The sequence below is a fragment of the Eumetopias jubatus genome, unplaced genomic scaffold (genome assembly GCF_037043125.1).
Source record: "Eumetopias jubatus isolate StellerSeaLion01/CBP00866 unplaced genomic scaffold, mEumJub1_p1.0 scaffold_9, whole genome shotgun sequence".
Taxonomy (NCBI): domain Eukaryota; kingdom Metazoa; phylum Chordata; class Mammalia; order Carnivora; family Otariidae; genus Eumetopias; species Eumetopias jubatus.
In genome coordinates, this window is record NW_028274815.1 from 127,290,928 (window position 1) to 127,317,922 (window position 26,995).

The following is a 26,995-nucleotide window of genomic DNA, read 5'->3' on the forward strand; positions in this document are numbered from 1 at the left end:
TTGCTTGAATTCCTTCCCCACCTCCTCTAGTACCCCCTGAAACAGGAGAAAGGCATAAAACGAAGGTGTCTGCACAGTCCCAGAATGCAATGAGACTTCACAGGCAGGGACCACTTTCAGCCACCCTGCCTGCCATCCTCTGGCGTGCCCCCTCCCTCTCCAACCGAACCCAAGCAGAAAATGCGGGCACATGCCCTGCCCTGGCCGATCCCAGAAACACAGCTGGAAAGCGTGTGGCATCCATCAAGGACAAAGATGAGAAGCCACTTCTGAGCCTGCTGCCCTCACCTGGGAGCTCACTCTCAGACGTCCCCCATCTCCCTGCTACCCAACCCCAAGTGCCACCTCCAATCAGCAGGCTGTGCAAGAGGCCCAAGGTATAGTCTGAGGGCTGGACTACGAAGGCTGCTCAAAACCTTCACTCTCTTCTCGTTTCCATTTTCCAACATGACCCATGCACCTGCCCCTTCACCCAGGAACAGGGCAGTCTCTCACCCTGCATACCTACAGATTTGTTCCTTTATTTTTTTTTTAAAGATTGTATTTATTATTTGACAGAGAGACAGAGAGAGAGCACAAGTAGGCAAAGAGGCAGGCAGAGGGAGAGGGAGGAGCAGACTCTCCACTGAGCAGGGAGTCCGACGTGGGGCTCAATCCCAGGACCCTGGGATCATGACCCGAGCCGAAGGCAGCCGCTTAATGGACTGAGCCACCCAGGCACCCCAGATTTGTTCCTTTAAAGCGACCGGAGGGAGGCAGCCTCCCAAGAGCCCCACCCGGCCCACTCACAGCTAACCAGAGCAACGAACGGCTCCACGATGACTTATCACCGTAATGAGGTCCCCACCAAGCTAAGATTAGGAAGGGCCCTTTACCAAAAACATACTCGGGGGGGGGGGGGGCAGCCCTCAGGGAGATTCTGGGTGTGAGTTGCTTACAGCAAGCAAATACCATCCTTGTCCTGCGAGAAAGGTCTCAAGGCTCTAAAATCATATCCACCTGGGAGTGTGTGTGTCCATGTGCGTGAGCATCCGTGTGCGTATGTGTGTACAGGACCGGACATGCTCACAGAGAGGATGGGGTAAAGGCACAGGCACTTGGAAGGGGGAAAGAATCTTCATGCAAATTTACCCAAGAAGCACCTTACAAAGAGAACACACGGAGTCAAACAGTAATAAAACAGCAAGGTGGAAACGGAGGAGGAAGAGGGCCAGGAAAACTGCAAGAAAACAGAAGCGTCCAATTCAAGAGCAGGACGAGAAGGACTTGAGGTCTCAACAGTTAAGATGCGGACGTGACAGGAAAGGGGGGAAGGACAGGAAGCCTGTCTCATGACTTCCGCTTTCAGAAATGAGAAAGCGGGCTGGATTCCTAAGGGAAAAGGCAGCCTTTTAAGTACAAAGTTGTCAAAGAAGTATCTCACAAAGCCACTTTCCATTGGTGTCCTCAATAATGTTCCACACAGCAGTTACCAAAAAAAAACACCATCTACTCTACCAGGACTCAACAAACTTTCTGTAAAACACCAGAGAGTAAACTGGGCTCTGCAGGCCATATAGGCTCTGATGCCAAAGTGGCCATAAATAATATGTAAACAAATTGATGACACTGTGTTCCAATAAAACTTTATTTACAAAAAGAGGTGGGGGGCTAGATTTGGTCCAAAGGCCATAAAATTTACCATCCCCATTTCTAATGCACCGACTGCTCATCTTGGCTGCACAATGAAATCACCTATAGAGCTTTAAAAAAAAAAAAAAACCCAATGCCTTGGTCCCCCTCCCAGAGAAAGTGAATTAAATGGCCTAAGAGAAGGTCTGGACACTGGCCCTTTAAAGTACCCCTGATAGGGGCGCCTGGGTGGCTCAGTTGGTTGGGTGGCTGCCTTTGGCTCAGGTCATGATCCCAGAGTCCTGGGATCGAACCCCCATTTCGGGCTCCCTGCTCAGCGGGGAGCCTGCTTCTCCCTCTCCCACTCCCCCTGCTTGTGTTCCCTCTCTCGCTGTGTCTCTGTCTCTGTCAAATACATAAATAAATAAATAAAATCTTTGGGAAAATAAATAAATAAATAAAGTGCCCCTGAAAGGCTGCCAGGCTGGCTCGGTCGGTTGAGCATGTGACTCTTGATCTCAGGGTCATGAGTTCAAGCCTCCCATTGGGCCTGAAGCCTACTTAAAAAAAAATAGTAAGATAAAAAAAAAAGTACCCAAGATGATTCTAACTGGCAGCTAAGGCTGAGAAACCCTGTATTAGTCCCATCTTCTATGTGAGTAAAAAAAACTCCTCCTGGGGCGCCTGGATGGCTCAGTCAGTTAAGGCTCAGGTCATGATCTCAGGGTTGTGAGATCGAGCCCCAAGTCAGGCTCCATGTTCAACAGGGACTCTGCTGCTCTCCTCCTTCCTCTCCCCCTCCCCACCGCTCATGCGCATAAATCTTTAAGAAAAACAAAAAAAGAAAACTTCTCCTGATTTGCCTTAACTTTTGTATATCTGTGTTAACCTTCTAAACCTAGGGTTCATTAAGAGAGACCTACACCTCGCCAGAATACTCCTGTTTATGTGCGTAACTATGTGTCTAACAGTAAATGCGATCTCTTAACTTTAGCTTAAAAAGGCTGAACTCTGAAATACTCATAATCAAGAGGAATGAAAAGAAGGTTAAAGCACCTCATTTTACAGTTAGGGTTTCTCCAGTCAATAAGCTACATTAATGTTTATTCTAACAAGAAACCACCAGAAGCCAGGAGGGGGCTGGGATCAGGTCCCTGGGAGCAGACCTTCAGGAGTTTAGCCAAATCTAATTAACTTTCTCTAATTTTCAGCTGCGTTTTGAGTTTCCCTCTCCTCCACAGGGAGGAAAGAAGAGCTTCTTTCTCGTTTAGCTAATAGTGGCTTATCGGGACTACTTCTACCCTTGCCCTTCTATATCAGGAATATTTTCAGAATCCACCTTTGCTGCCAACATTTTGAACTTTTCTGCTGATATTAAGACAGCTTAGGCTATAAATGGAAACCAGGGAGGAAAAAAAATACCAACGCTAGAGAAAGAGACACGATCTTACATTTCTGGTGGGAGCATAAATCAGAAGCATCCCTTTAGAGGGCAATTTGGCAGTATCTCTCAAAAACGTCAACCACACACAGTCTCTGACCAGAGATTCTACTTCTAGGAACTCATCCTACAGCTACGCTCCCACAAGGGCCAAAAGGGTCTTCACTGCAGCTGTTTTCAACAGCAAAACAACCTAGAGCCAATACAGAAGGTGCCCAGGTAAATAAGTCAACACTTCATCTTGAAGTGCAACAAAATACGGCTGCTACAATAAAACCGTAGCAGACCTTTATGTGCTGTTCTGGAAAAGCCAACCTGTTTAATGAAAACGAAGGTAACAACTGGCAGAACACGTTAGCATTGGTGTGGGGAGAAAAGAAGGAAATGGAGCACAGATCTGAATATTTGTGTTCTTGGGGTGTCTCAATGTTGGCACTATTGGTATTTGGGGCTGGATAAGTCTTTGGGGGGATGGGTAAGGAGGTGGGAGGCTGGGGGCTGTCCTGTGCATTGTAGGACGGTCAGCGCTTTGCTGGCCTCTACCCACCGGGTGCCAGCAGCACCCGTATCCCAGTTGTGACATAAAAATGTCTCTAGGGGCACGCCCGGCTGGCTCTGTCGGTGGAGCGTGCCGCTCTTGATCTCCACACCCCACACTGGGTGTGGAGATTACTTAAAAATAACTTCTCCAGGGGCGCCTGGGTGGCTCAGTTGTTAAGCGTCTGAGGGTCCAGGGTCCTGGGATTGAGCCCCACATCGGGGTCCCCGCTCCGCAGGAAGCTTGCTTCTCCCTCTCCCACTCCCCCTGCTTGTGTTCCCTCTCTCGCTCTCTCTCTCTCTGTCAAATAAATAAAATCTTTAAAAATAATAATAATATGGGCGCTCGGGTGGCTCAGATGGTTAAGCGTCTGCCTTCGGCTCAGGTCATGATCCCAGGGTCCTGGGATCGAGTCCCGCATCGGGCTCCCTGCTCTTTGGGAGCCTGCTTCTCCCTCTGCTTCTCTCTCTCGCTCTCTCTGTCTGTCATGAATAAATAAAATCTTTGAAAAAAATAAAATAAAATAAATAAAAATAACAGTAATGATAACAGTATCTCCAGACACTCCCAGACAAAAATCACCCAGGTTGAAAACTCCTGGTGTATACATAGAGGAGCTCTCCCAGAAACTAAAGAGAGGTAACCATGGTCATTTGTTGGGAGGGGCACAGAGACAGGTGATCAGAGGTTATGGACAGGCTGGCTTTTCATTAAACATCTTTCTGTCCTTTGAAATTTCTCTTACCACGTGCCTTCATGACTCATAATAAACTTTTCAAGAAAATATAAGCATGTATTTTTCAATTAAAAAAAAAAGGAGATTTCTTGGAGTGCCTGGGTGGCTCAGTCGGTTAATTGTCCCACTCCTGATTTTGGCTCAGGTCATGATCTCAGGGTCATGATATCAAGCCGCGCATGAGGCTCTGGGCTGCTTGGGATTCTCCTTCTCCCTTTCCCTCTGCATACCCCCCAAACTACCCCCTCTCGCAAGCTCCCTCTCTCAAGGGGAAAAAAGAAAAAAAAAAAAAAAAAGAAAGAAATAGATTTCCTTTGTTCAAAAGCTGCTGGGTGACTATAATGGGTGGACTTCCTGGAGCTACAAAATGGTGGCTCCTTCGAGGAAACAATAATCCTCCAGACCAGAGACCCTGGCAAATATCTCTTATCAATCAAAGCCAAGCAGAGATCTTCCTCACTTCACCCACTGGGGGGAAAAAAAAAAATCAAGGCAGCCTGTGGGAAGCCTGGGCCTCCAGTGTTGCATCCAGGCTCTCAAAGGACGCCTGACTTCAAGGTATCACTTTATCCAGAGAAAGAAAGGAGACCTCCCATCAGTGACAGCAAAGGAATAAACATGCAGCAACGCTCTGGGTCTGACAACTTCACATTGCTGTCCGCATCTCTGACTGAGCATCCAGACACGTTTGTGTCACCAACAGGATCACTGAACTGCTGTGTTTGTTCAGCCCAAAGCAAACACCCTGTGTGTTAAGAGAAGATGAGATTCCCAGAGAAGCAAACGGTAGTCTAGAAGAAAATAATCAGGCCTTCCTTCTCTCGTTCTTATTCATGACTTATTTTCCATACAGTCACAGAAAGGGGCTGTAACCACCCACCAGGCTTCAGCTCCTTGTTTTAGAGCAGACAGGAGGCCTGAGACAGCAAATGAGGGGCCTGTACATTAGCAAGCAGGGAGAAAACAGTCTCTGTAAAAGCTTTCCCCTTTGTCATGTGCCAAAATTAACTCTAAGAATCACAAATCCAACAGATGTCCCACTGGGCTGGGTTTTTGTATTTTGGGTTGGATTTATTTGTTTTGCCCAAAAAAGTTTTCATTTTTTAATGCAACTGATTGCCGACTTTTAAAAACGAGGAGAGTTCATGTAAAAATCTGCATTTCTGTGTTCAGAGTCTGACAACACAGGTTCAACTTGGGGGAGCTGCATCCTTCAGAAAACCAATCTGTCCTCCACGGGATTGCCTGTTCAAAATCGTCACCTCACCCCCTGACCCCTACAGCTAGGCCAACTTACCCAAGGGTATGAGAGGCAGTGTCCAGGGCCCACCAGCATCCAAACACGGCCCCATCTTGCAGCGTGTCGGCTCACATATCATGGCTAAGAGCATAAACTACAAGGCAGACAGGCCTGAGTCCACAGGCCTGAGTCCACAAGGCCAAACGTGACCGCAGACCACAGGTGATCCTGGCTGGGCAGGTTAACTGCTTCTCTGTGCCGTTTCTTTTTTTTTTTTTTTAAAGATTTTATTTATATGACAGAGGGAGACACAGCGAGAGAGGGAACACAAGCAGGGGGAGTCGGAGAGGGAGAAGCAGGCTTCCCGCCAAGCAGGGAGCCCGATGCGGGGCTCGATCCCATGACCCTGGGACCATGACCTGAGCTGAAGGCAGATGCTTAACGACTGAGCCACCCAGGCGCCCCCGCCCCAGTTTCTTCTACCTCACTGAAATGGGGCTATTATCTACCTTGAAGGCTGTTGTATTTTTTTAATAGTTTTAATTTACAGAGAGTGAAATCTGGGGGGAAATACAGTTGTAGGAGTTTTAACACCCGCATATAGGTATGTGTAACCACCACCACACACAGAACGCAGAACAATGTCAAAGGCCAAAGAATCCCTCTGTAGTTTGTAGTCAAACCCTCCCCCACCCCAACATCCCCCACAATCACTCCCGGTTTCCATCTCTCTAATTTTGTCTTTTCCAGTTTTTTGTTTTTTTTTTTGTTTTGATGAAATACCGTTTTGTTAGATATAATAGTGTTGTCAGCATCCCCAGCGCGGTCTCATTTCTGTCTGCTCAAAGTAGTTACGTGGATGCCAGACATAAAAAAAAGCCCCAGGGGGTGCCTGGGTGGCTCAGTCGGTTAAGTGTCTGACTCTTGATCTCAGCTCAGGTCTTGATCTCAGGGTCATGAGTTCAAGCCCTCCACTGGGCTCCACGCTGGGTGTGGAGCCTACTTAAAAAGGAAAAACAAAAAAAAAAGAAATCCCATATAAAGCACCTGCCCCATCCCCAGACAAGCTCTTGAGGATTATTTAGAACTTCCCTCCACTGTCTGATCCTTCTACCCAGCCACGACAGTTTTCACTAGTCCCTCTCTGATCCTCTTCCTGTTAGGTAACTGAAATGCCAGCCCAATGCTTTCGTTCCTACTGACAAGGCGTGTGTCCTGGAATGGAAGAAGCTGGAGAGGGGGACACTTCTGCATACGAGAGCCTCGGGTCCCACACAACGGGAAGAAATCCTTCACTGCCACCACAGGTAAGCCAAACCAAAAGATCCCCCAACCATCACAAGGATGTCCAAGACTGCCTGGCTTAGGGAAGGAGCTATTCTTACCACACGACTGGCAGAGAAGAAACATGACCATGAGAACTGCCTCTGCACAGTGTTCCTTTTTGGGGTGTGGAGGTGGAGGGAGGGTATGAGAAAGCTCACCACACTGCTGAGATCAAGGACCAATCCCCAAGGGAGCAAACGGGGCCCCTTTTGTGCAAATGAGCAATTCGCACCAGCCAATCTGAGCTGGGGCCCCAAAAGTTACCACTCTGCCTGCTGGACCACATCCAAGCTGCACTAAGGTGGGAGCCAGGATGAGCCAGGCTCTGGGCTCCGTGGAGACAAGGGCCTCCTCCAGCCCTGCCGCCTGCTGGCTCCGCGATCCTGGGCACCTGCAGCCTCCCCTGCAGACCTCCGTCTCTCCGTCTGGAAGGGCACTGCAGGACAAGATCAACCTGGAGAGTACCGGCCTCCAGAGGCTGTGAATTCACACGTGAGCATCACTCCGCACAGGGGGCGGCCCCTCCCTCCCTTCCTAAAACCCTGCATTCGCGAGCCTCCCTTCCCAGCTGTGACAACCAAAAATGTCTCCAGATATTGCCAAGTGTCCCCTGGAGGGGAATGAGGGAACTGTCCCAGGGGAAGAACAGGTGACAGGCTATTTTCAACACGGCACTCAGCGTGGTCCTTCTAAAATGCTCAGTTCATATCCCTCCACTGCTCCAACAGCTCCGCCCCACGGTCCGCCCCACGGTCCGCCCCACGGTCCGCCCCACGGTCCGCCCCACGGCCCGCCCCAGGGTCCGCCCCAGGGTCCGCCCCAGGGTCCCAGGGCTGACGGACCTCAGCTACTCAACTTCTCCCCTTTACCCACTGGGACAGGCCACCTGGGCCTCCCTGTCATTCCTACAGCACAGAGTTCATCCCTTACCCCAAGGCCTGTAAATCTCCAGTTCCTCCTACAACGTTTTCCTCCCCCAATACAGGGATGGCTGGTTTTTCTTGTCAGGCAAATCTACGTTTAAATACTACCTCACAGAGGCCTTCCCTAAACACAGCCTCTTCCAAACCACCCCCATCCTGCGTATCTCTCTCCTTATCATGTCAGCACACTCTACCTTCTCTCACAGGGTGAACTGTCTTGTTTCTTTACCTTATTTGTTTCTCACTTTCTAGAACCAAGCTCTGCATAAGAGCAGGGCCCTTGCTCACCACTCCCTGCCCCGTGCCTGAAATAGCACACAGCATGTAATAGATGCTCAATAAAAATCAAAGCTCATGATGGAATGAATCAATAAAATAACTTCACAAATGGATATTTCGCATTTCTGGTGATAATTTTTCTGAAGACTTTCGCCAAAGGTAGTGCTTCAAAAAAAAAAAAAAAAAAAACAAAAAACAAATGAGGGGCGCCTGGGTGGTTCAGTTGGTTAAGCATCTGCCTTCGGCTCAGGTCATGGTCTCAGGGTCCTGGGACTGAGTCCCACGTCGGGCTCCCCACTCAGCGGGGAGTCTGCTTCTCCCTTTCCCTCTACCCCTCCCTCCCCAGTTGTGCTCACTCTCTCTCTCTCTCTCTCTCTCTGAATAAATAAAATCTTTTAAAAATAAATAAATTAAAAATTAAAAAACCAAAAGAACTCCAATGGTGGGAAAATACAACCTACTTAAGTCAGGGATAAAGACCAGCATTTTTTTAAAAAATTAGGAGAGAATTAAGAAAACAATATATCAAAATATACTGCACATAAAGTAAATACTGATTCATAAAACTTTATGTACATCGTGTGTGTGTGCATATAAAACATCAAACATATATACACACATAGGGTGGTGCCTGAGTGACTCAGTCAGTTAAGTGACCGACTCTTGATTTCAGCTCAGGTCATGGTCTTGGGGTCATAAGATCAAGCCCCTTGACAGCCTCCAGGCTCTGTGTGGAGTCCGCTTGAGATTCTCTCTCTCCCTCTGCCCCTCCCCGAGCTCATGTGCTCTTTCTCTCAAATAAATAAATCTTTAAAAAAAAGAACAAAAACAAAAAACCTATACATACACACATATAAGAACCAGGTTACTGGGGTCAAGGGCAAGAAATGGTTGTAAACACCAGCCTAAGGTACTTCAAGATGAAACAACTTTACATGTCAACAAGCCCCAGGAAATCCCTTACTTGCTCCCCTTACCAACCTCTCTTCATCTTTGTCCAGTGTACCTTTTAAATATTTTGCAAAGAGAGAAGAGTTCAGAGGTCAAGAACCACACACAAAAGAGGACATCACAACTTGCAACAATATTCATAGTTGCCGCAGAAAGAGACTTCCAAAAATTCCCACTGACCCAAGTTAAGATTCAGGATGCTTCCAGTGGTGGATGTTTTGTCCGTTTTCGTCGTGATGGGTGTTGACGCTTGAGGAGAGAAAGTTTTCGGGCTGCCGGATAAACTCCCTGCTTGTCCCGTCTTTGCAGAGGCTGGTGAAGCTGAAAAAGTACGTTCATTGTTAAAAAACGAATTTACAAATAAATAAATAAATGAAACTTTTTAGGGGGAGAGGAGAGAAACTGTATTTGATTTCAACAAGGCCCCTAGAGCGCCACAGATGGGGAGCAGCGGGAAGGGCTGGCCATTTATGTCAAGCACAGGCTTTAACCCAATGTTAAACCGTTAAAGCTTCGAAGGAAGAAGGCCTCCCCAGTCATTCTACTAAACACAAAGCTCTAAGACAAATCGGCTAAGCTGCCACTGAAATTGGTTTGGCCCATTCACGGGTGTAAATCTCAAAATAAACAGAGATTAAACCAGCCCCCACCACAGTCCAGATGCAGAGACCGGAGCCAGGCTTACAAATGGCATGCCATCCATTTGTGGGAGATGCAGGAGCTGGCTTCCACAGGCATTGCACCTGCCGGAGGCCAAGTCGACCCCTTGGGAGATCTCCGGCTTCTCATTTCAAAGGTTCTGTGACGCTGAATGAAGCCAAATTCAGCACCAGATGGAGTGAGGGCGTCACTGGTCAATTATCTCCCTCCTTACTATGTTCCAAACTTTTAAAGGAGGATAGAGAATCGTACCTAAGCCCAGGTCTTTTAAAAATACCTTACAACTACCTATATACTGCTCCCCTGAGCCTCATCCACACTGAGTCGGGGGTAGGACAGAAAACACACCATGTGACAAAATGGAGTGTTCAGATGGGCCATGCCTCCTGAAGATCCTGGAGATCCTGCCCCTTTGCCTAAATAGCCTGCCATTACTGGGACTGTGCTGTTACTAAATTCGTGCCAGACAACAAAATGGCCAGCCTTCCTCAGACGTGTAAGAAACATGCACTTTGCAATGATCTGGTCCTTAAGAGAAGCTGTTGATGGCAAGGGGGTTACAAATTGGGACATCCTGGGGACTTCAAAAGTGTTCAGACACTTTGGTGGATGCTTGCCTCAGTTTCTTCACCTGCCAAATGGGAGATACTCAAAGTGAGGATCCAATGGGTGAAACTCATATAGCTGCTCAGCTCTAGTTCCAGGGCCTGCCAGCGCTAGCTTTAATATAACAAAGGGTTGTAAAGACCAGACACAGACAGGGGTGGCTGCAAGCATGTATCGGGAGCCAGACACTGGGTTTTAAAAGTCCAGCTCTGCAGCTGACCTGCTGGGTGTCCTTGGGCAAGCTACCCGAGGTCTGTGAATCTCCTTTCCTGCTAGGCTCAAAGAGGGATGTTGATAACATAATGCAAAGGGACTAATAAAAGTACCTACCTCATCAAGTTGTAATGATCAAATAATCATCTAAACAGTGCCTGGCATCAGTTAAGTACTATATTATTTGTTATCAGTGTGGTATTTTTTTCTATTTCCCCATTAACCTCGAGGGCTTTGGTTTCAATCATCTAAACCAGGAGTTTTTGGCCAGGAGTGATTTTGCCATCCAGGACACACTGGGTATCATCTGCAGACATTTTTCGCTGTCACCACTGGGGGAGGGGAGGGTGCCACTGGCATCTAATAGGTGGAGACCAGGGATGCTGCTCAACATTCTATAAAGCACAGCCCCCCGAAACAAATAATTATCTTTGGTCCCAAAGGTCAGTAGTGCTGAGGTTGATAAATCCACAAAGGGATGAAGTGGGCTTGTCTCTGGGCATCCTTTACCTCATCTTGCAAATGAGGAGGGCAGGTGAAGGTGAGATGCACTAATGCACGCCAAGTGGTCCCTCGCAAAGGCTCGATCAATACTTGAAATTATTTTGAGAATTAAGTTTTTTTTAATAGTAAATTAACTTCATTTTGCTCTAAGGATGGACAAATGCCTGGCCCCACACCTGGTACACAACTTTTTGTCCAATGAGAGAGGCAGTCGCTGTTCGAGCGCTGTTACTAAACCACTAGTACCATAACAAGTAGAACTAGTAGAACTAAAGTACCTGGCCCACCAAAAAAAAAGAGAGAGAGAGAGAGAGAGAATCATCAAAGGTATTAAAGGTAAAGGCATTGCAAAATATGTAAGCATATGAGCAATAAAATCTTTAGTCTTGGGATTTTCTTTATTACTCATTCACTTGTATTCTACCTGCTTCCTTGCAAAAGAGACTTGCAGTGGCTGAAACCTCTTTGGGAGGAATAAAAGACCAGGGCCTCTCACACTGTATTCTCCTACACAAACTAGCAACCACGTAGAGCAAGAAGGGTCCTCTACTAGCCAAAGCACTGCGTGCAACTGCAAGGCACTTTGACAAAAAAGCCTAACCAGAAAGGGTGAGCCGTAACGAAAACACATGTAAACATGCTATTGCACATAGAATTCAACCACAAAGAGTCCACAGTTCCCGACTTAATAATAACAGCTCCCGTGAACAAAGTAAGGAAGGCAGGGCACCTGGCTGGCTGGGGAAGAGCATCCAACTCTTGACCTTGGATTACGAGTTCGAGCCCCATGCTGGATGTAGAGATTACTTTAAAAAAATCAAATCAAATCTCTGGGCGGGCGGGGGCGGGGGGGGTGGTAAGGAAAGAGAAGCCAGCAGGTGGTCTAACAGAGCCCTGCCCCACTTATAGTCCTGCAGGGGAATTCAGCAAGCACAGAGGCAAAGTTGTTATTTTTGAAATTCTGTAGTTTAAACATAACTGGAACAAAAAGTCTTTAATTTCAGACATATAAAGTTTCCTTTGTTAATAAAACTTAAGTATTGAAGGTTTAAGAAATACGTCCTTTTTTTTTTTTAATTAAACACAGCACTTGGACATGGCAAGAATAAGGGTGAGCCAGTAGAGATGGGTCTGGTTCACTCTCTCCCCAGCACAGGTCAGAGGCCCCCCTCATAGACATCTGGGACAAAAATGCCTCATGTAATTGGGAAAGGGATAGCACTGGGGTCACCCACCTCGGGGGGAAGAGATGGCCCCTGCCCACCCCTAGTATCACAAGCCCACCTCCCCAATTTGTGAAACACCGTGTACCTGCCTCGACCTCCCCATGAGTTAATGCTACAACCACTCACGTAGATGTTCAAGGCCAAACATGTCTACACTGCGTCAATTCCTCCCTTGCTCTCCTGCCTCAACTTACCCCACTCTTCAGCAAGGCCTCCTCATACCACTTCCAAAATACAACCCCCAGCTCCCCTCTGGTCTCCACGCCCACTGCTATCAGCCTAGTACACAGAGTCTCAATGGGACAATATGCCCCTCAAAGGGCAGAAAAGTGGCTCTTAGGGGGTGAAACACTCTTACTCTTTTTATGTATAAAACAGACACATGGGGCACCTAGGTGGCTCAGTCGTTAGGCGTCTGCCTTTGGCTCAGGTCATGATCCCAGGGTCCTGGGATCGAGACCCGCATTGGGCTCCCTGCTCTGCAGGAAGCCTGCTTCTCTCTCTCCCATTCCCCCTGCTTGTGTTCCATCTCTCGGTGTGTCTCTCTCTGTCAAATAAATAAATAAAATCTTTAAAAAAAAAAGAAAAGAAAAGAAAAACAGACACAGGCAGTACATAAACAGACCTACAGTATTTTCAAATTTCCTGAGGGTCCACTCCTAGGTATATACCCGCAAACTGAAAGCAGTACTCAAACCCTGGTTATACAAATGTTCGTAGCAGCACTATTCACAACATTGCAAAGCTGGAAACAATCCGAATGTCCACCAATGTACTGACAAACTGGGGTGTCCACAGTAGTATGTTACTGAGCCATGAAAAGTAATGAGGTTCGGATAATTGTTGCAGTGGGGAGGCCCCTGGAAACATACACTCAGTAAAAGGAGCCAAACACAAAGGCCACAGGTTATATGATTTCACTTAAATGAAGTATCCAGAATAGGCAAATCCATACAAACAGAATGCAGACTGATGGTCTCCAGGGGCAAGCGAGCAGAGAGTGGGGGGAGTGCCTGCTTAATCAACAGAATTTTACTTGGGAGTGAAGGAAATGTTTTGGAACTAGAGAAAAGTGGTGGTTGCACAATACTGTGAATGCACGAAATGCCACTGAGTTGTGCGCTTCAAAATGGTTAATTTTAGGGCATGTGAATTTCACCTCCATTTAGAAAAAAAAGTCACAGGAGGATGGATAGGAAAACATGTCTAAAATTGCTCCTTACAGGATCATAATGAAAGAAATGGTTGGTAAATACTGCCCCTGCCCATCATTTCCCACCAACACCCTGTAAGAGCTTCCCACGGTCCCCCAGCCTCCTGCCACAGCACTCCTCTCCAGCACCCCTCCACAGAGCAGCCAGGCATACCACTCCTCCATCTAAAACCATCCAGAGGTGGGGCGAGCATGAGACTCTTGATCTTGGGGTTGTGAGTTTGAGCGCCACCCTGGGTGTAGAGGTTACTTAAAAATAAAATCTTTTTTAAAAATAAGTAAAACCACATTAGAGGCATGCTATGCCCCCCAGAATAAAATCCAACCACACATCTGACCTTTCCTTTCCTCATTCTGGAATTTTCAGCCACATACAGGCCTTTGTACTGTTCTTCCAAATTCAAACCTGCTCCCAATTCAAGCCTTTATATATACTCATGATTCCAGAGGAAAGGCCCTCACCATCACCCCCACCCTTGTCACACTGGCTGGTACCCCTCAAACACCACCCTCAGGGCCCTCCCCTACCAGCCCCATCCAAGGCGGTCAAGGAGCCTCCTGTTTACTATTTTCCCTTGGCCATGAGAACGTCAGTCCCAGGAGAGCAGGGGCCCTGCCTGGCATCTACAATGCAACCTGGTGTCCGAGACATTGACAGAATGAGCAGATACAGGAGAGAGTTAATGGAAGAATGAGTTCTCCGTTTCTCTTCTCATGATCCTGGTCATGATAAGCAACAAAGAAACAATACTGGCAACCAAAGAAAAATCTTTTTCATAAAAAGACATCAGTTTAAATAATCTCAATATTATGCAGCTACTAAAAAACAAGGTGTGCTAAGAGAATGATTGATGAACAATCCAAAGAAGAGACATAAATGAGCAGCTCAGGGGAAAATATGGTCAATAAACATGTGAAAGGTAGAGACACACATACAGATATGGATAGACAGATATCTCCATCCTTTATCTTTTTCACATGCATTTTTTTTTAATAGATTTGGGAGTCAGCGGCAGGGAGGAACTTTTTATTTTTTTTAACAAGGTTTTTTTTTTTTAAGATTTTATTTATTTTTTTTTAAAGATTTTATTTATTGGGCGCCTGAGTGGCTCAGATGGTTAAGCATCTGCCTTCGGCTCAGGTCATGATCCCAGGGTCCGGGGATCGAGTCCCACATTGGGCTCTCTGCTCAGCGGGGAGCCTGTTTCTCCCTCTGCCTCTCTCTCTCTGTCTCTCATGCCTCTTTCTCTCTCTGTCTCTCACGAATAAATTAAAAAAAAAATCTTAAAAAAAAAAAGATTTTATTTATTTATTTGTGAGAGAGACAGAGTGCGCGCACAAGCAGGGAGAGGGAGAAGCAGGTCCCCGCTGAGCAAGGAGCCCGATGTGGGACTGGATTCCAGCACCCTGAGATCATGGCCCAAGCCGAAGGCAGACGCTTAACTGACTGAGCCACCCAGGCGCCCTCACAAACATGGTTTGTCTCAAAAAATAACACCTAGAGGCACCTGGGTGGCTCAGTCGGTTGAGCATCCAACTCTTGATTCCACTCAGGTCATAATCTCAGGGTCATGGGATCGAGCCCCAAGCCAGGCTCTGTGCTCAATGTAGATGGAGTCTACTTGAGATTCTCTCTCCTTCTCCTTCCGCCCTTTCCCCCCTCCCCACTTGTGCATACTTTCTCTCTCTAAACTAAATAAAATCTTTAAAAAAAATAAAAATTAGGGTGCCTGGGTGGTTCAGTCGGTTAACCATCTGCCTTCAGCCCAGGTCATGATCCCAGGATCCTGGGATGGAGCCCTTGCGTCAGGCTCCCTGTTCAGCAGGGAGTCTGCTTCTCCCTCTTACTCTGCCCCTTCCCCTGGCTTGTGCTTTCTCTCTCCCCGCCCCTCTCTCTCATCCCCCTGACAAATAAATAAACAAAATCTTTAAAAAAAAAAAAAGACCAATGTATCTGTTTAAATATTTGCATTTATACTATTTCATAAAACCAGGTTTCCTCCCCTAAGAAATGTTTCCTAAAATTCATTCAATCACATGCCCCCATCATTTCTGTCATATTCACATGCCATCTATATGCTACTGACAACTAGAACTATATGGATAAACACAGAAAGATGTCAGAGAAACACTGCTCCCTTGAAAGGAGCAGAAAGCTTAGTATGATCCCATCTGACCATAAAATATTCTGGTAATGACTGTCAATGTGGCTTATACATTAAAAAAAATCTGAAGAACACCAAGTTTATTTTTTTTTATTTTTAATTTTTTATTTATTTATTTTTTAGGAACACCCAATTCTTAACAGTTGTTACCTCTCAGGGTAGAATTATGTGCTATTTATTGTATAATATTAAAGTTGAAAAGGAATACTTTATATTCAGGGGGAAAATGATACAAAATTAAACGTAAATATGGAGGAGCTTCAAACATGAACGTTCAGCAATGAGAATTTTGTTATCAGTGCTAAAAGTCAAAAGCATAACATAATGGTTCTCAATGGAAACTGGAGGGGCGACTATGTCCCCAGGAGACACATGGCAATGTTCGAACACAGTTTTAGCTGCCAACTGTGGGCAGGGGTGGGTGCCCCTGGCATCTAGTGCCCAGAGGCCAGAGATGTTGTTTAAACACCCTGCAAAGCACAAGAAGGCCCCATAAGAAAATCATCTAGCCCCAAAAGTCAACAGTGCAGAGATTGAGAAACACGGTGTTAAATCATGCTAGACGTTTTCAAAAGCAGAAAGACATTTGGAAATGCTCGTTTCAATTAAGCTTTGACATGGATGCCAATCCTTTTGTAAAGCCGTAAGTCTTGCCCAGAGGAAGAACTAATCGCCTTTGAAGTCACAAATAATTTAATCAGATTTTATACTTTGATGTACAATTCACGAGTGTGGGCTAAAACACATCATTTATTATCTACATTTACAAAACCCTAGCCTGTGCTAAGTGCTATTCTGACTCCATGAAACATGAGTCTTAGAATTAAATTAGAAAAAAAATGCCCCTTCCCTCCCACACACCCCAGCACTCTGGGGGGTGAAGGCAGAGGAGTTAGTGATTCATGCCAAATTTCTTCTACTTAGAAAATCTTGGAAGCAACCTACATCTGCAAAGGGCTGTAGCTTGCACAACTCTTGGTGGCCTGCACAGATGATCCACATAGTAGAGCATCACTGGACAATCCAAGACAGGACAGAAAGGCTGTTTTAAAGGGCTATTTAACTAGTATGGACAAATATTCAGAACACAAGGTTAAGTTAAAAAAAAAAACAAAAAAAACAAACTCGGATGCCTGGCTGGCTCAAGTCAGTGGAGCATGCGACTCTTGGTCTTGGGGTTATAAGTTCAAGCCCCACAGTGGGCACAGAGCTTACTTTAAAAAAGAAAGAAAAGAAAACTCAAAACTGGCTACATAAGATATTGCAAACAAGTGATCCACGAAGGTATTCAATGCACCGTAACGATTTTTATAAATCTGAGCCACTATGTAAAAGATGGGGTAGTCCACATTTAAGAAAACTATTTGAGGCCTCTCTTGAACAATGAGAAAAATGGCAACAGAGCCCACATTCCCAGCTGGCTAGAACCAGCAGGAAGGAAAGGCCCCCAAGACCCTACAGAAAAGGCATACCTCAAGAGCACAGCATTTTGAAACGTCCAGGTGATGATTTCATCACCCGGGTTTAAGGAGCTTTTTTATAATGAAATGCTCCAGTGCATCATGCATCAGAAGAGTATGTATTGCTTTAGGAAGTGTACACAAGCAACCACCTGCGTGTGATCGGTCATGAGAAAGAAAGTGACCTCCGCTACATGGAGTTCACCCCAGTCCCCACCACTTCCCAACCTTGCTCATTCCCATACCTGTCTGATCCCTGGAAGTATCTGAGTTTTCAACATAATAGTATGACTCATAAGCCAACACAGAAGAAGTCCTGAAAACAATATCTAACGGCTGACTGGGAGGTGGGGTGAACTCTGACTTTCATTTTGTAAATAACGATTACTGTAAGACAAGTATGTAGTGATTTTCACAAGAGTATATGAAAACATTTTTCCTTCTCCCTAAACAGTAACCCATAGTGGAGACAGAGAGTGGGGACAGCCAGGCGCTCGGACTCTTACCCTAATACATATTCATGACTTAAGTCAGGATCCTGCAAGCAAATATTGGCAAAGGCATCAGTTCTGGCCAGGAGGTCTAGATCAAGGGGGAAGCAAGAAAATCACTGAAAATATAAACCGCTCTGATCAGTAACCAGGACACCATGAGCGAAAGGCTTCTGGCTGAGCAAACTGCTCCTCAGAAAATGAAATCGAATTCTGTGGATTACGGACACCTGATTCTGAGTTTCTTGATTCCTCCACCCCCAAAACAAAAGGAAGCTTTCTAAACTCTTACACAAGATTTATTTAATAACTTATTTCAATGTGCAGTCTTATATTGCTGGCCACAAAATTCTTATTACTGAAACGAATATGGCTTTTCTATCCTATGACCATCTTTTTTGTTTGTTTGTTTACCTAATTTTGGATAAATCACAATTTCATCTCAATTATACTCTCCCTGACTGTGGGAGATTTCAATCGATAGTCTACTTCTCCTTCTCCTAAATGCTACCGTCGCTGCTAACAGCAGAGGGCACTAGGGTGCAATGAAAAGAAAATGGATCTAGAATCAGGATCTGGCCCTGGGAACACAGGCACCTCCCTACACCGTCCACAGGGACCTCAACTGGCCTTCTATAAGATGAGGAGAATGACTCACAGTTCCTTCTGAGTCTGTCAGAGAAGTTGGCAAACCGACTCAGGGACCAAATCTAGCGTAACACCTGTTCTTATATGGCCTGCAAGGGTATTTACCATTTGTAAATGGTTGGAAAACACCTAAAGGATTCATAGTTCATCAAATACACACATTATAGGAAGGTCAAATTTCAGTGTCACAACCACGCACAGCCTGTGGCTGTTTTATGAACACAATGACAGTGTTGAATAGTTGCACTGTTGAGAAAGAGACGCATAAAGCCTAAACTATTTACTATCTGGCTCCTTACAGAAAACGGGACAATCTGTAAGATTAAAATGATGTGGCGAACTGCCTTTTCTACCCATACCACTCGCTGGCTGTCTAACTCATAATCAGCAAAATGATCCAAGCACAAGCTGGTAAGAGGATCGTATTTTGGAAAAGGGACTTTAAAGTCTACTGAAATGGAGAATCTCATTTACCGCTTAGAAAAGCCATTCGAATAATGAGGAGTTTTGTCAGGAATTCTACTGTCAGTTCAGTCTTTTTTTTTTTTTTTTAAGATTTTTATTTATTTATTTGTGAGAGAATGAGATAGAGAGAGAGCATGAGAGGGGAGAGGGTCAGAGGGAGAAGCGACGCGGGACTCGATCTCGGGACTCCAGGATCATGACCTGAGCTGAAGGCAGTCGCTTAAACCAACTGAGCCACCCAGGCGCTCTGTCAGTTCAGTCTTGCTATGTCCCGAGGAAAGAGAGAAGCTTAATTAAACACATTACACATGCTCTCAGATTCCTCTAAAACTGTATTTCCTGAAATATGGAACAGGATACAAAACAGTGGTTCACAGACCAGCATGTTCTATTTTACAAGTTAGGTATTAACTTAATGTGCATTAGAGAAAAAAATGCAACAAGCAATTTAAGCACATGAGTTTATACGTATTATTCAGCTTAGGATAAAGCGCTGTTGCAGATTTAATATTTAAGTATACAGTTAAAAGAGAGGTACCAGCATGCGGCAAAACTGATGCTGATGAACATTCGGGCAACACTGCTGCCCAGTTAGAACACTTTCTCAAAAGCAAGCTCTCTAGGAGTGGTAACAGGCTGCAGAGTTGGTGTGATTACGTGTTTTGTTCGCTTGGCTTAAATGCGATCATGTAATGAATAAAAGTGACCTTTTTTGGGGCTCCTGGGTGGCTCAGTTGGTTAAGTGACTGCCTTCAGCTCGGGTCATGATCCTGGAGTCCCGGGATCGAGTCCCGCATCGGGCTCCCTGCTCAGCGGGGAGTCTGCTTCTCCCTCTGACCCTCCCCTTCTCATGCTCTCTCTCTCTCTCATTCTCTCTCTCAAATAAATAAATAAAATCTTTAAAAAAAAAAAAAGTGAGCTTTTAAGAACTCTGGTCTCGGGGCGCCTAGGTGGCTCACTTGGTGAGGCAACTGCCTTCAGCTCGGGTCATGATCCCGGGGTCCTGGGATCGAGTCCCACGTCGGGCTCCCCCTGCTCTATAGGGAGCCTGCTTCTCCCTCTCCTCTGCTTGCCACTCCCCCATGCTTGTGCTCTCTCTGTCAAATAAATAAATAAAATCTTTAAAAAAAAAAAAAAAGAACTCTGATCTGAAACCGAGAGGCAAAAGCAAATTTCTATTCTGAAAGTATGTCACCAGAAGTTGCATCATCCTAGAACAAAGCTCTGAAATAAATGCAACCGAGCGCCTAGGACCCCATGGTTAGGGTCAGAACTGGGGAAAGAGATTGCAGCCTTTGTTCTGAAGAACCAAAAGCCACTGGTACTTAACTCTCTCTTGAAAATTACCAACCAACCAGGAACAAGAAACAACACAACCAAAATGGGTGGAATTCCTTGAGCTCATTTGACAGGGTCCCCATCCTTTTACCTTCTGGGGACTTTGGCGGTCTCTTGAAGAACAGGCGCCTGCTCCTTAAAGAGTTCTTACATAAAGGGAGGAAGGGAGGGAGGGATAAAAGAAAGAGGAAGGGGAAGGGAGGGGGTCTGAAGGGCTGCCCAAGCTTAAAACATTGGTCAGAAGCCTCAAACTGATGGTCCAATCTACAGATGTGCTTTATTCATTCTGGAAAACATCCAAAGACATTTTGAGTTGACATTTAATATTTGGGGGTTTTATATAAAAATGCAAATCCCCCACTTCTCTGGAATAATGAGAAGATCAGAAAACCAAGAGGCCACATTCCTACATGGCAACCATGGGCTGAAGCCCTTGAGGTGAGGCATGTGTCCAGGGGTTCACCAGGTCCTGCCCCCTCGACCAGTCTCCCCAGCCCAGAGCCTGAGAATTGGCTGCCTTTCATCATCATGATTAGTGTAGAAGCTTCTCTGTGCCCATGTCTCTCAGCAGTAGACCAACAGAGGATAAACAGTGAAGGCCATGTTTTAAGAAAAATAAGAGTAAACCCATTTCCTTGTGGAAGCAATAAAGCTCCTTAGCACTGGACATGCAACCAAATAATAGTTGGGGAGAAAGAATTCCATTTAAGTCACCGTTACTTTCCTTACACTCGGCCAGCACCCCTCATGCACGTCACCTCTCCAAATCCGTGTAGGCATTTGCTGAGCAACCACCATAAGAAATAATATAGCAGCCCACATCTTTGTAGCACTTCCTGTTTTAGGCACTATTCTGAGTGCTTTCTGTATACGTCATCCTTTAACCCCTCAAAAGAACCTATGAGGCAGGTCCATTACTATGTCACATTACAGATGAGGGAACTGAAGCATCAAGACATTTAGTATCTTGGGGCGCGCAGGTGACTCAACTGGTTGGGCATCTGACTCTTGATTTCGGCTCAGGTCATAATCTCAGGGTCGTGGGATTGAGCCCCATCTCAGGCTCCACGCTCAGCGTTGAGTCTGCTTACAGTTCTCTCTCTTCCTCCACCCCCTCCCCCCACTCACGTGTGCACTCTCTCTCTCTCTAAGTTAAATAGAGAAAATCTGTTTTAAAAAAGACATTAAGTGTCTTGCGTAAAGCCGTGTGGCTAGTGAGTGGCAGAGCTGGGATGTGAGATGAGCAGCCTCATTCTTCACCACTCCTCTACAGCAAGTGTCTACGGCCTTTCTTGAGGAATGGGAGTGCTCCGGGGAGAGGACACAATCGCTGACCTTACGCCCTGCTCTAGTATCTGAGCACTACGTAACGGGAAGGTAATCCTCTGATTAAAATAACATTCTTTTTTTTTTTTTAAAGATTTTATTTATCTATTTGACAGAGAGAGACACAGCGAGAGAGGGAACACAAGCAGGGGGAGTGGGAGAGGGAGAGGCAGGCTTCCCGCGGAGCAGGGAGCCCGATGCGGGGCTCGACCCCAGGACCCTGGGATCATGACCTGAGCCGAAGGCAGACCCTTAACAAAACTGAGCCACCCAGGCGCCCCCCTAAAATAACATTCTTGAGAAACAAACTGTTACGGGAAGTTTTGCTGTGATAATCCAAGAGCCAATGTGACCTGAATTCTGAAGGATGACTGGCCGCCTCTGCCCGCTGCTAGGAATGACCTCCATCTGACCTTTGGGGACCACTTTTCTCCCTTCTCGATTCCTAACAGCAAGAATCCCACCGGGTTATCCATTTAAAATTTTAAATATGCTCCATTGGAGCGAAACCCCGTAGAGATCCCTTGCATGGAGGGGCGCTGGTCCGCTGGACCCTGACAGGTGTGGCCCCAAAGGAAGCCCCATGTCCCAGGGGCCTCCTCCCCATCTCCCACCCCAGGCTGACCTGTGCTCTTGTCCAGGAAATCCATGGACTCCTCACTGGCACTGAAGTGGCTCGAGGTGGCCTTCTTCTCGGCATCTTGCTCCACATCGGAACCCGTGTGCACAGAAGAGTTTGTACTCATGGGGGAGCGGGGCATATCGGATAAGGAGATCCTGCGGCCTGCGCCCCCACTCAGCATGGGCTTGCTCATCAGGATCTTGGGGGACGCCGTCATGTCAAAGTTGAGCTTGACCTTCTCCTGCTTGTCTATCTTGGCAGCACCGGCGCTGGGGTTGCTGGGGTCGAGCAGCATTTGGTACTGGCTGTTGGGCGTGTAGGGTGTCCTGAAGGGAGAGTAATTAAAAACCCCAAACTTCCTGCGGATGTTCTCCACGTACACCTCCATCTCCTGCATTGCACTGTTGAAGATGCTTTTTGTCTTTTTCACAGAAAAAGGAATTTCTTTAGACATGAGGTAGCAATTATTTATTGGAACCCAGGCCCTAGGAGTGCAGAAAAGAAAGAAGAGTTGAAGTCAACTTTGGTCCTGTCAGAGATTCCGCTCTTCTTTTTTTTTCAAGTTTTTTTTCTTAAATGTATTATATCACAGTACGTTTAAGTGTTGGGCGCAGATTGTACAGTAGATCTCCACAGCCTATTAGTCATAACTGAAATTTTATGCCCGATGATTAGTTACCCCCCACATCTCCCCACCCCCACCCCTGGCAAACTACCATTCCACCCTTTGATTCTGTGGATCTGACATGAGATACCTCCTATAAGTAGAATTCATGCAGTTATTTGTCTTTCTGTGACTGGCTTATCTCACTTAGCACAATGTCCTCCAGGTTCAACTATGTTGCCCATCTTTTTTTTTCTTTATTTACCATATTCTTTTTTTTTTAAGGTTATGTTAGTCACCATTCATTACATCATTAGTTTCTGATGTAGTGTTCCATGATTCATTGTTTGTGTATAACACCCAGTGCTCCACGCAGAACGTGCCCTCCTTAATACCCATCACCGGGCTAACCCATCCCCCCCAAGCCCCTCCCCTCTAAAACCATCAGTTTGTTTCTCAGAGTCCATAGTCTCTCATGGTTCGTCTCCCCGTCCAAATTGCCCCCCTTCATTTTTCCCTTCCTACTACCTTTTTTTTTTTTAAGGCTGAATAGGAACACCTGATATGTACATACCACAACTTCTTTATCTGTTCATCTGTCAGTGGACATTTAGGCTGTTTCCAGAACTGTCTTTTCCTTAATGCAAACCACATTAGCCTTGTATGTTTGCCAAGATTGTTTTCTGTGGGTTTTTTTGGCCAAGATTCTTAAATACATATCTATTCTTTAAAAATTACTTGGTTTGCATGGTTAATACATGATTTAACCATTAACCCAGACATGTTCTGTCATAAGAACAGAACACCAACAGCAAACTTAGTGAAAACATTAAAAGGCTCCTAAATGTAGTCATTTTAATCCATTAAAAAAATAGTAAATCCCCTTTTGGCTTTGGGTGAGTAGAGAGTAAGAAAACAGTCACTATGGGGACCTAGGGGGCTCAGTTGGTTAAGCGTCCGACTCTTGGTTTTGGTTCAGGTCATGATCTCAGGGTCGTGAGATCAAGCCCTTGAGTCAGGCTCCGCACTAGGAGTGGAGACAGCGTAAGATTCTCTCTCTCCCTCTCTCTCTCCCTCTCGCTCTGCCCCTCCCTGGCCCCCATGCCCACCCATGCGTGCTCTCTCAAAAAAAAAAAAAAAAAAATTAAAAAAAAGAAAGAATAAACGTTTGGGGGCGCTTTAAAGTGGCACAGTCCACTGAGCACCTGACTCTTGGTTTTGGCTCAGGTCCTGATCTCAAAGTCATGGAGACTGAGCCCCACGATGGGCTCCATGCTCAGCGAAGAATCTGCTTGGATTCTCTCTTCCGCTCCCTCTCCCTCTACCCCTCCCCACCACACGTTCTCTCCCCCCTCTCATAAATAAATATTAAAAAGAAAGAAAGAAAACAGTCCCTGCATCCAGGGCTGCAAGAGAATCAGTCCCAAAGTCACTGCTCTGCACTCAGACGTAAAGAGCTCTCCTATTCTTGTAAAACGGGGGTTCTACATGGCACTAGAAGAAAACACTAGAAAACCATAACCCTGAGAAGAGACGCATGGCTTCAAATAGGAGATAATTCACGTGGAAAATAAGCAAGGAACAGCCTCCACCTTCCATTCCCGACTGGTTTTGTCTTCCTGCCTTCAACCCCCCACAACCCAGTGCTCTGCAGAGCCTTCACGAGAGCAAGAGCTGCTTTTCTGGAATCAGTGGCCAAGTGACTGCAGGCAGGAGATGGCAGTATAACCTACCACTGCTCTGGGCGGAGACTGAGCCCAAGCAAGAACTGGAGGGTAGACTGTGTGACATTTGATTCCCCAGCCTCAAACCCGAGCCCGTTTGCAGCTGGGAATCTGGTGAGAATGAGCTTTTTCCAGGGAGGCCTTTAAGATTTCACAGACCGTAAACTCAATGCCAGACACAAAGCAATGGGGAACAAAGTGGACAGTGGGGAGATAGAACAGTCCAACGCAAGCACTGTCTACTGGGGAACCTCACACATGCCCGTGCAGGAATCTGGACACCCCCGCCCCACCACTGCGGAGTCTCCCAGCATTTTAAAGAGAAGCAAAAAATATGGACTGCTTATATTGCATTCTACCCAAGTGTTAACGTCTCGTTCCTATTTTGAAGAGAAAGCAGCCCAGGAAAAATCAAGTATGTGCATGGGGTGGAATTCAGGGCACAGACTGGGGAGGTTTGCCACTCCCAGTGATAAATAGATCGTGACAACACTAAAACCGAACACCCCAAAAATATCTTAACTGCTCTCTCAGCGTGCTGGAAATTACCAGCTTCTCATCTACCCCAACTCACTGCTGTTATCCCACAGAGACCTGAGGAACCACATCTGCAGCCAAACAGAACGAGGCAGAGCAGGAGCCAGATGCCCCGTGGGTGAGAGTCTGTGGCTGTTACAACTGGGTGAGCAGGAGTCTGGACTAGACAGGACAGCTCGGAGGAGAAGCCAGGATCCCCCAGCTGCCCCCCGACAAACGACTCCCCCTCCCCGGGCCGGCCTCGGCTCTGTCATCTTGATAAGGTGGAGGATGAGCCCCTCCCTTGGAGCAGGGTCACAGGGAACAAATGAAATGCACCTGGGTCAGGTGGCCAGTCCCCAGAGCACCGGGAGCCCAGCACACAAGCCAGCCACTGTGACTGTGTTCCCCCCACACCTCTGCCTGGGGTCGGGGCCTTAACTGTTTCCTGCCAGGGTCTCAGCTGCCTTCCATGAAGGTGTCTGCCACTGATTTCAGGAAAGTGTTCCCTTTCCTTAGAGCAGGCCCAGGACAGAGTTAAAGGGAACTTAGATTTACTTAACAAAAATAAAACCTCTGGGGGCAATGTTATGAGAGGCCCCAGAGTCACACAGCTGAGCTACTCCCTACGCTGGGCCTCAAGTTTTCGTCTCCGTAAAATGAGAATAAAGCAGCTTCTACAAAAAGCGCTTAGAACAATGCCTGCCGCATAGAAGGCACTCCATTCACGCCAGCTCGCTCTTCTGCGGCTCTGCAGGCATTTGATAAAATATTTCCCGGATTTTTATACAGTATCGTGTGTGTCTATGATACCAAACTCCCAAAAGGCAAAAATTTTTAAAGGATAAAAAGCTCACAACAAGACTCTTCAGAACATGACTTGATCTGTAGGAGCACCTCCCGGGGCTCGCTCTAGTCTTTATTAACCAGACGATGAACACATAACAGGCTGCGCCATTTCTTATTCTGCTCTCCTAACCAATGTGGCTTACATGTGTCCAGGCTTATGGTTTGCTCCACAACCCCAAAGTTGCTCCGTGAGAAAGGGACAACCTAGCCCATCTCTTTAGCCTACACATTGTGCTGCTGGGTCTGACCAGTTCTGCTTGAAGAACATCTCCTGGGAGGAAGGGACTTCAGTGGCCTCATCCCGAGAACTCCCAAGGTTCTGCGACTCCACCACCTACTTCCCACCGCCATGCAGTGTCCTTAACCACTCCAAGGGGCTCCCCTCACCCAAAATGAGCCAACAGTTCAGCACGTCCCCTCCAAGGGAGCAGAAGACACTGAGAGGGTTAGGCAAACCTCACGGGCATCAGACCTGGGCTGCCATCTTTTTCACAAATATGGGGGGGGAGGGACGGCTTCCACGACAGTTCCTACCGAGAACCAACCTACACCAGCAATTTCCGGGGGAAATGGCCTCGGACTAGGGCTAGCAGAGCTCATGTCCCCTAAGCCATCTTCAGTAGCTGTCTGACACACAGGAGAACGTCCATGAAGAATGCGCTAAGCTGAGAGCAGAATCAAAGATGCTAAGAGAATATTTGGTGCATGGGGGGCAAGCATTGATTTCCCCCACCCACCTATGTCCTAAATATATCCACACTGGGTCATATTACAGAACAAGAATAATCCCAAATCATCAAGATGGCTAACACTTGCCCTGCTATAATGAAGTAGCAGGAAGATGCACAACCTGATACTAATTCCTCTTGCTCTTCAAAGAAAAGGCAGACGCTGTGTGATCGGGGCCCTGCCCCCTCCCCCACCCATCTCTTAACAGCCTCTCCCCCGTCCCCCTGTTCAAATCACCCCATGCTCCTGCTTTTCCCAAGCACAGCAGGCTGGCTCTGTCTGTCCCTCCACCCAGATCTTCACTCAGTCTCGGCCATTACCTCCTGATCTGAGATCATCTCGCCTGTATGTTTACTTGTGTATCATCTGTCTTCCCCACTAGGATGCCAGCCTTCAGATGGTTGGGGACAGTGTCTGCCTGCTCACTCCCAAATCCCCAGCAACCAGCACATGACCTGGCCCACAGCAGGCACCAAAAGATTTCCAGCAAAGTGGTCAAAATCAAACAAAGCAAAATACTTCCTATCAAACCCGGGCGCCTGGGTGGCTCAGATGGTTAAGCGTCTGCCTTCAGCTTGGGTCATGGTCCCA

The 26,995-nt window shown here is 46.6% G+C and overlaps 1 protein-coding gene across 7 annotated transcripts in view; it reads right to left on the reverse strand.

Moving 5' to 3' along the window:
* The window catches only part of ZMYND8 (zinc finger MYND-type containing 8), a 123,992-nt gene that overhangs the window by 33,291 nt on the left and 63,706 nt on the right, over positions 1-26,995 (reverse strand). For all 7 annotated transcript variants that reach the window (XM_028121868.2, XM_028121866.2, XM_028121869.2 and 4 more), the window contains exons 12-13: positions 21,986-22,467; positions 9,226-9,366 (exon numbers count right to left, since the gene is read on the reverse strand). In XM_028121868.2, coding sequence (XP_027977669.1) covers positions 9,226-9,366; positions 21,986-22,467 — 623 coding nt within the window. The remainder of the gene's footprint in view (positions 1-9,225; positions 9,367-21,985; positions 22,468-26,995) is intronic.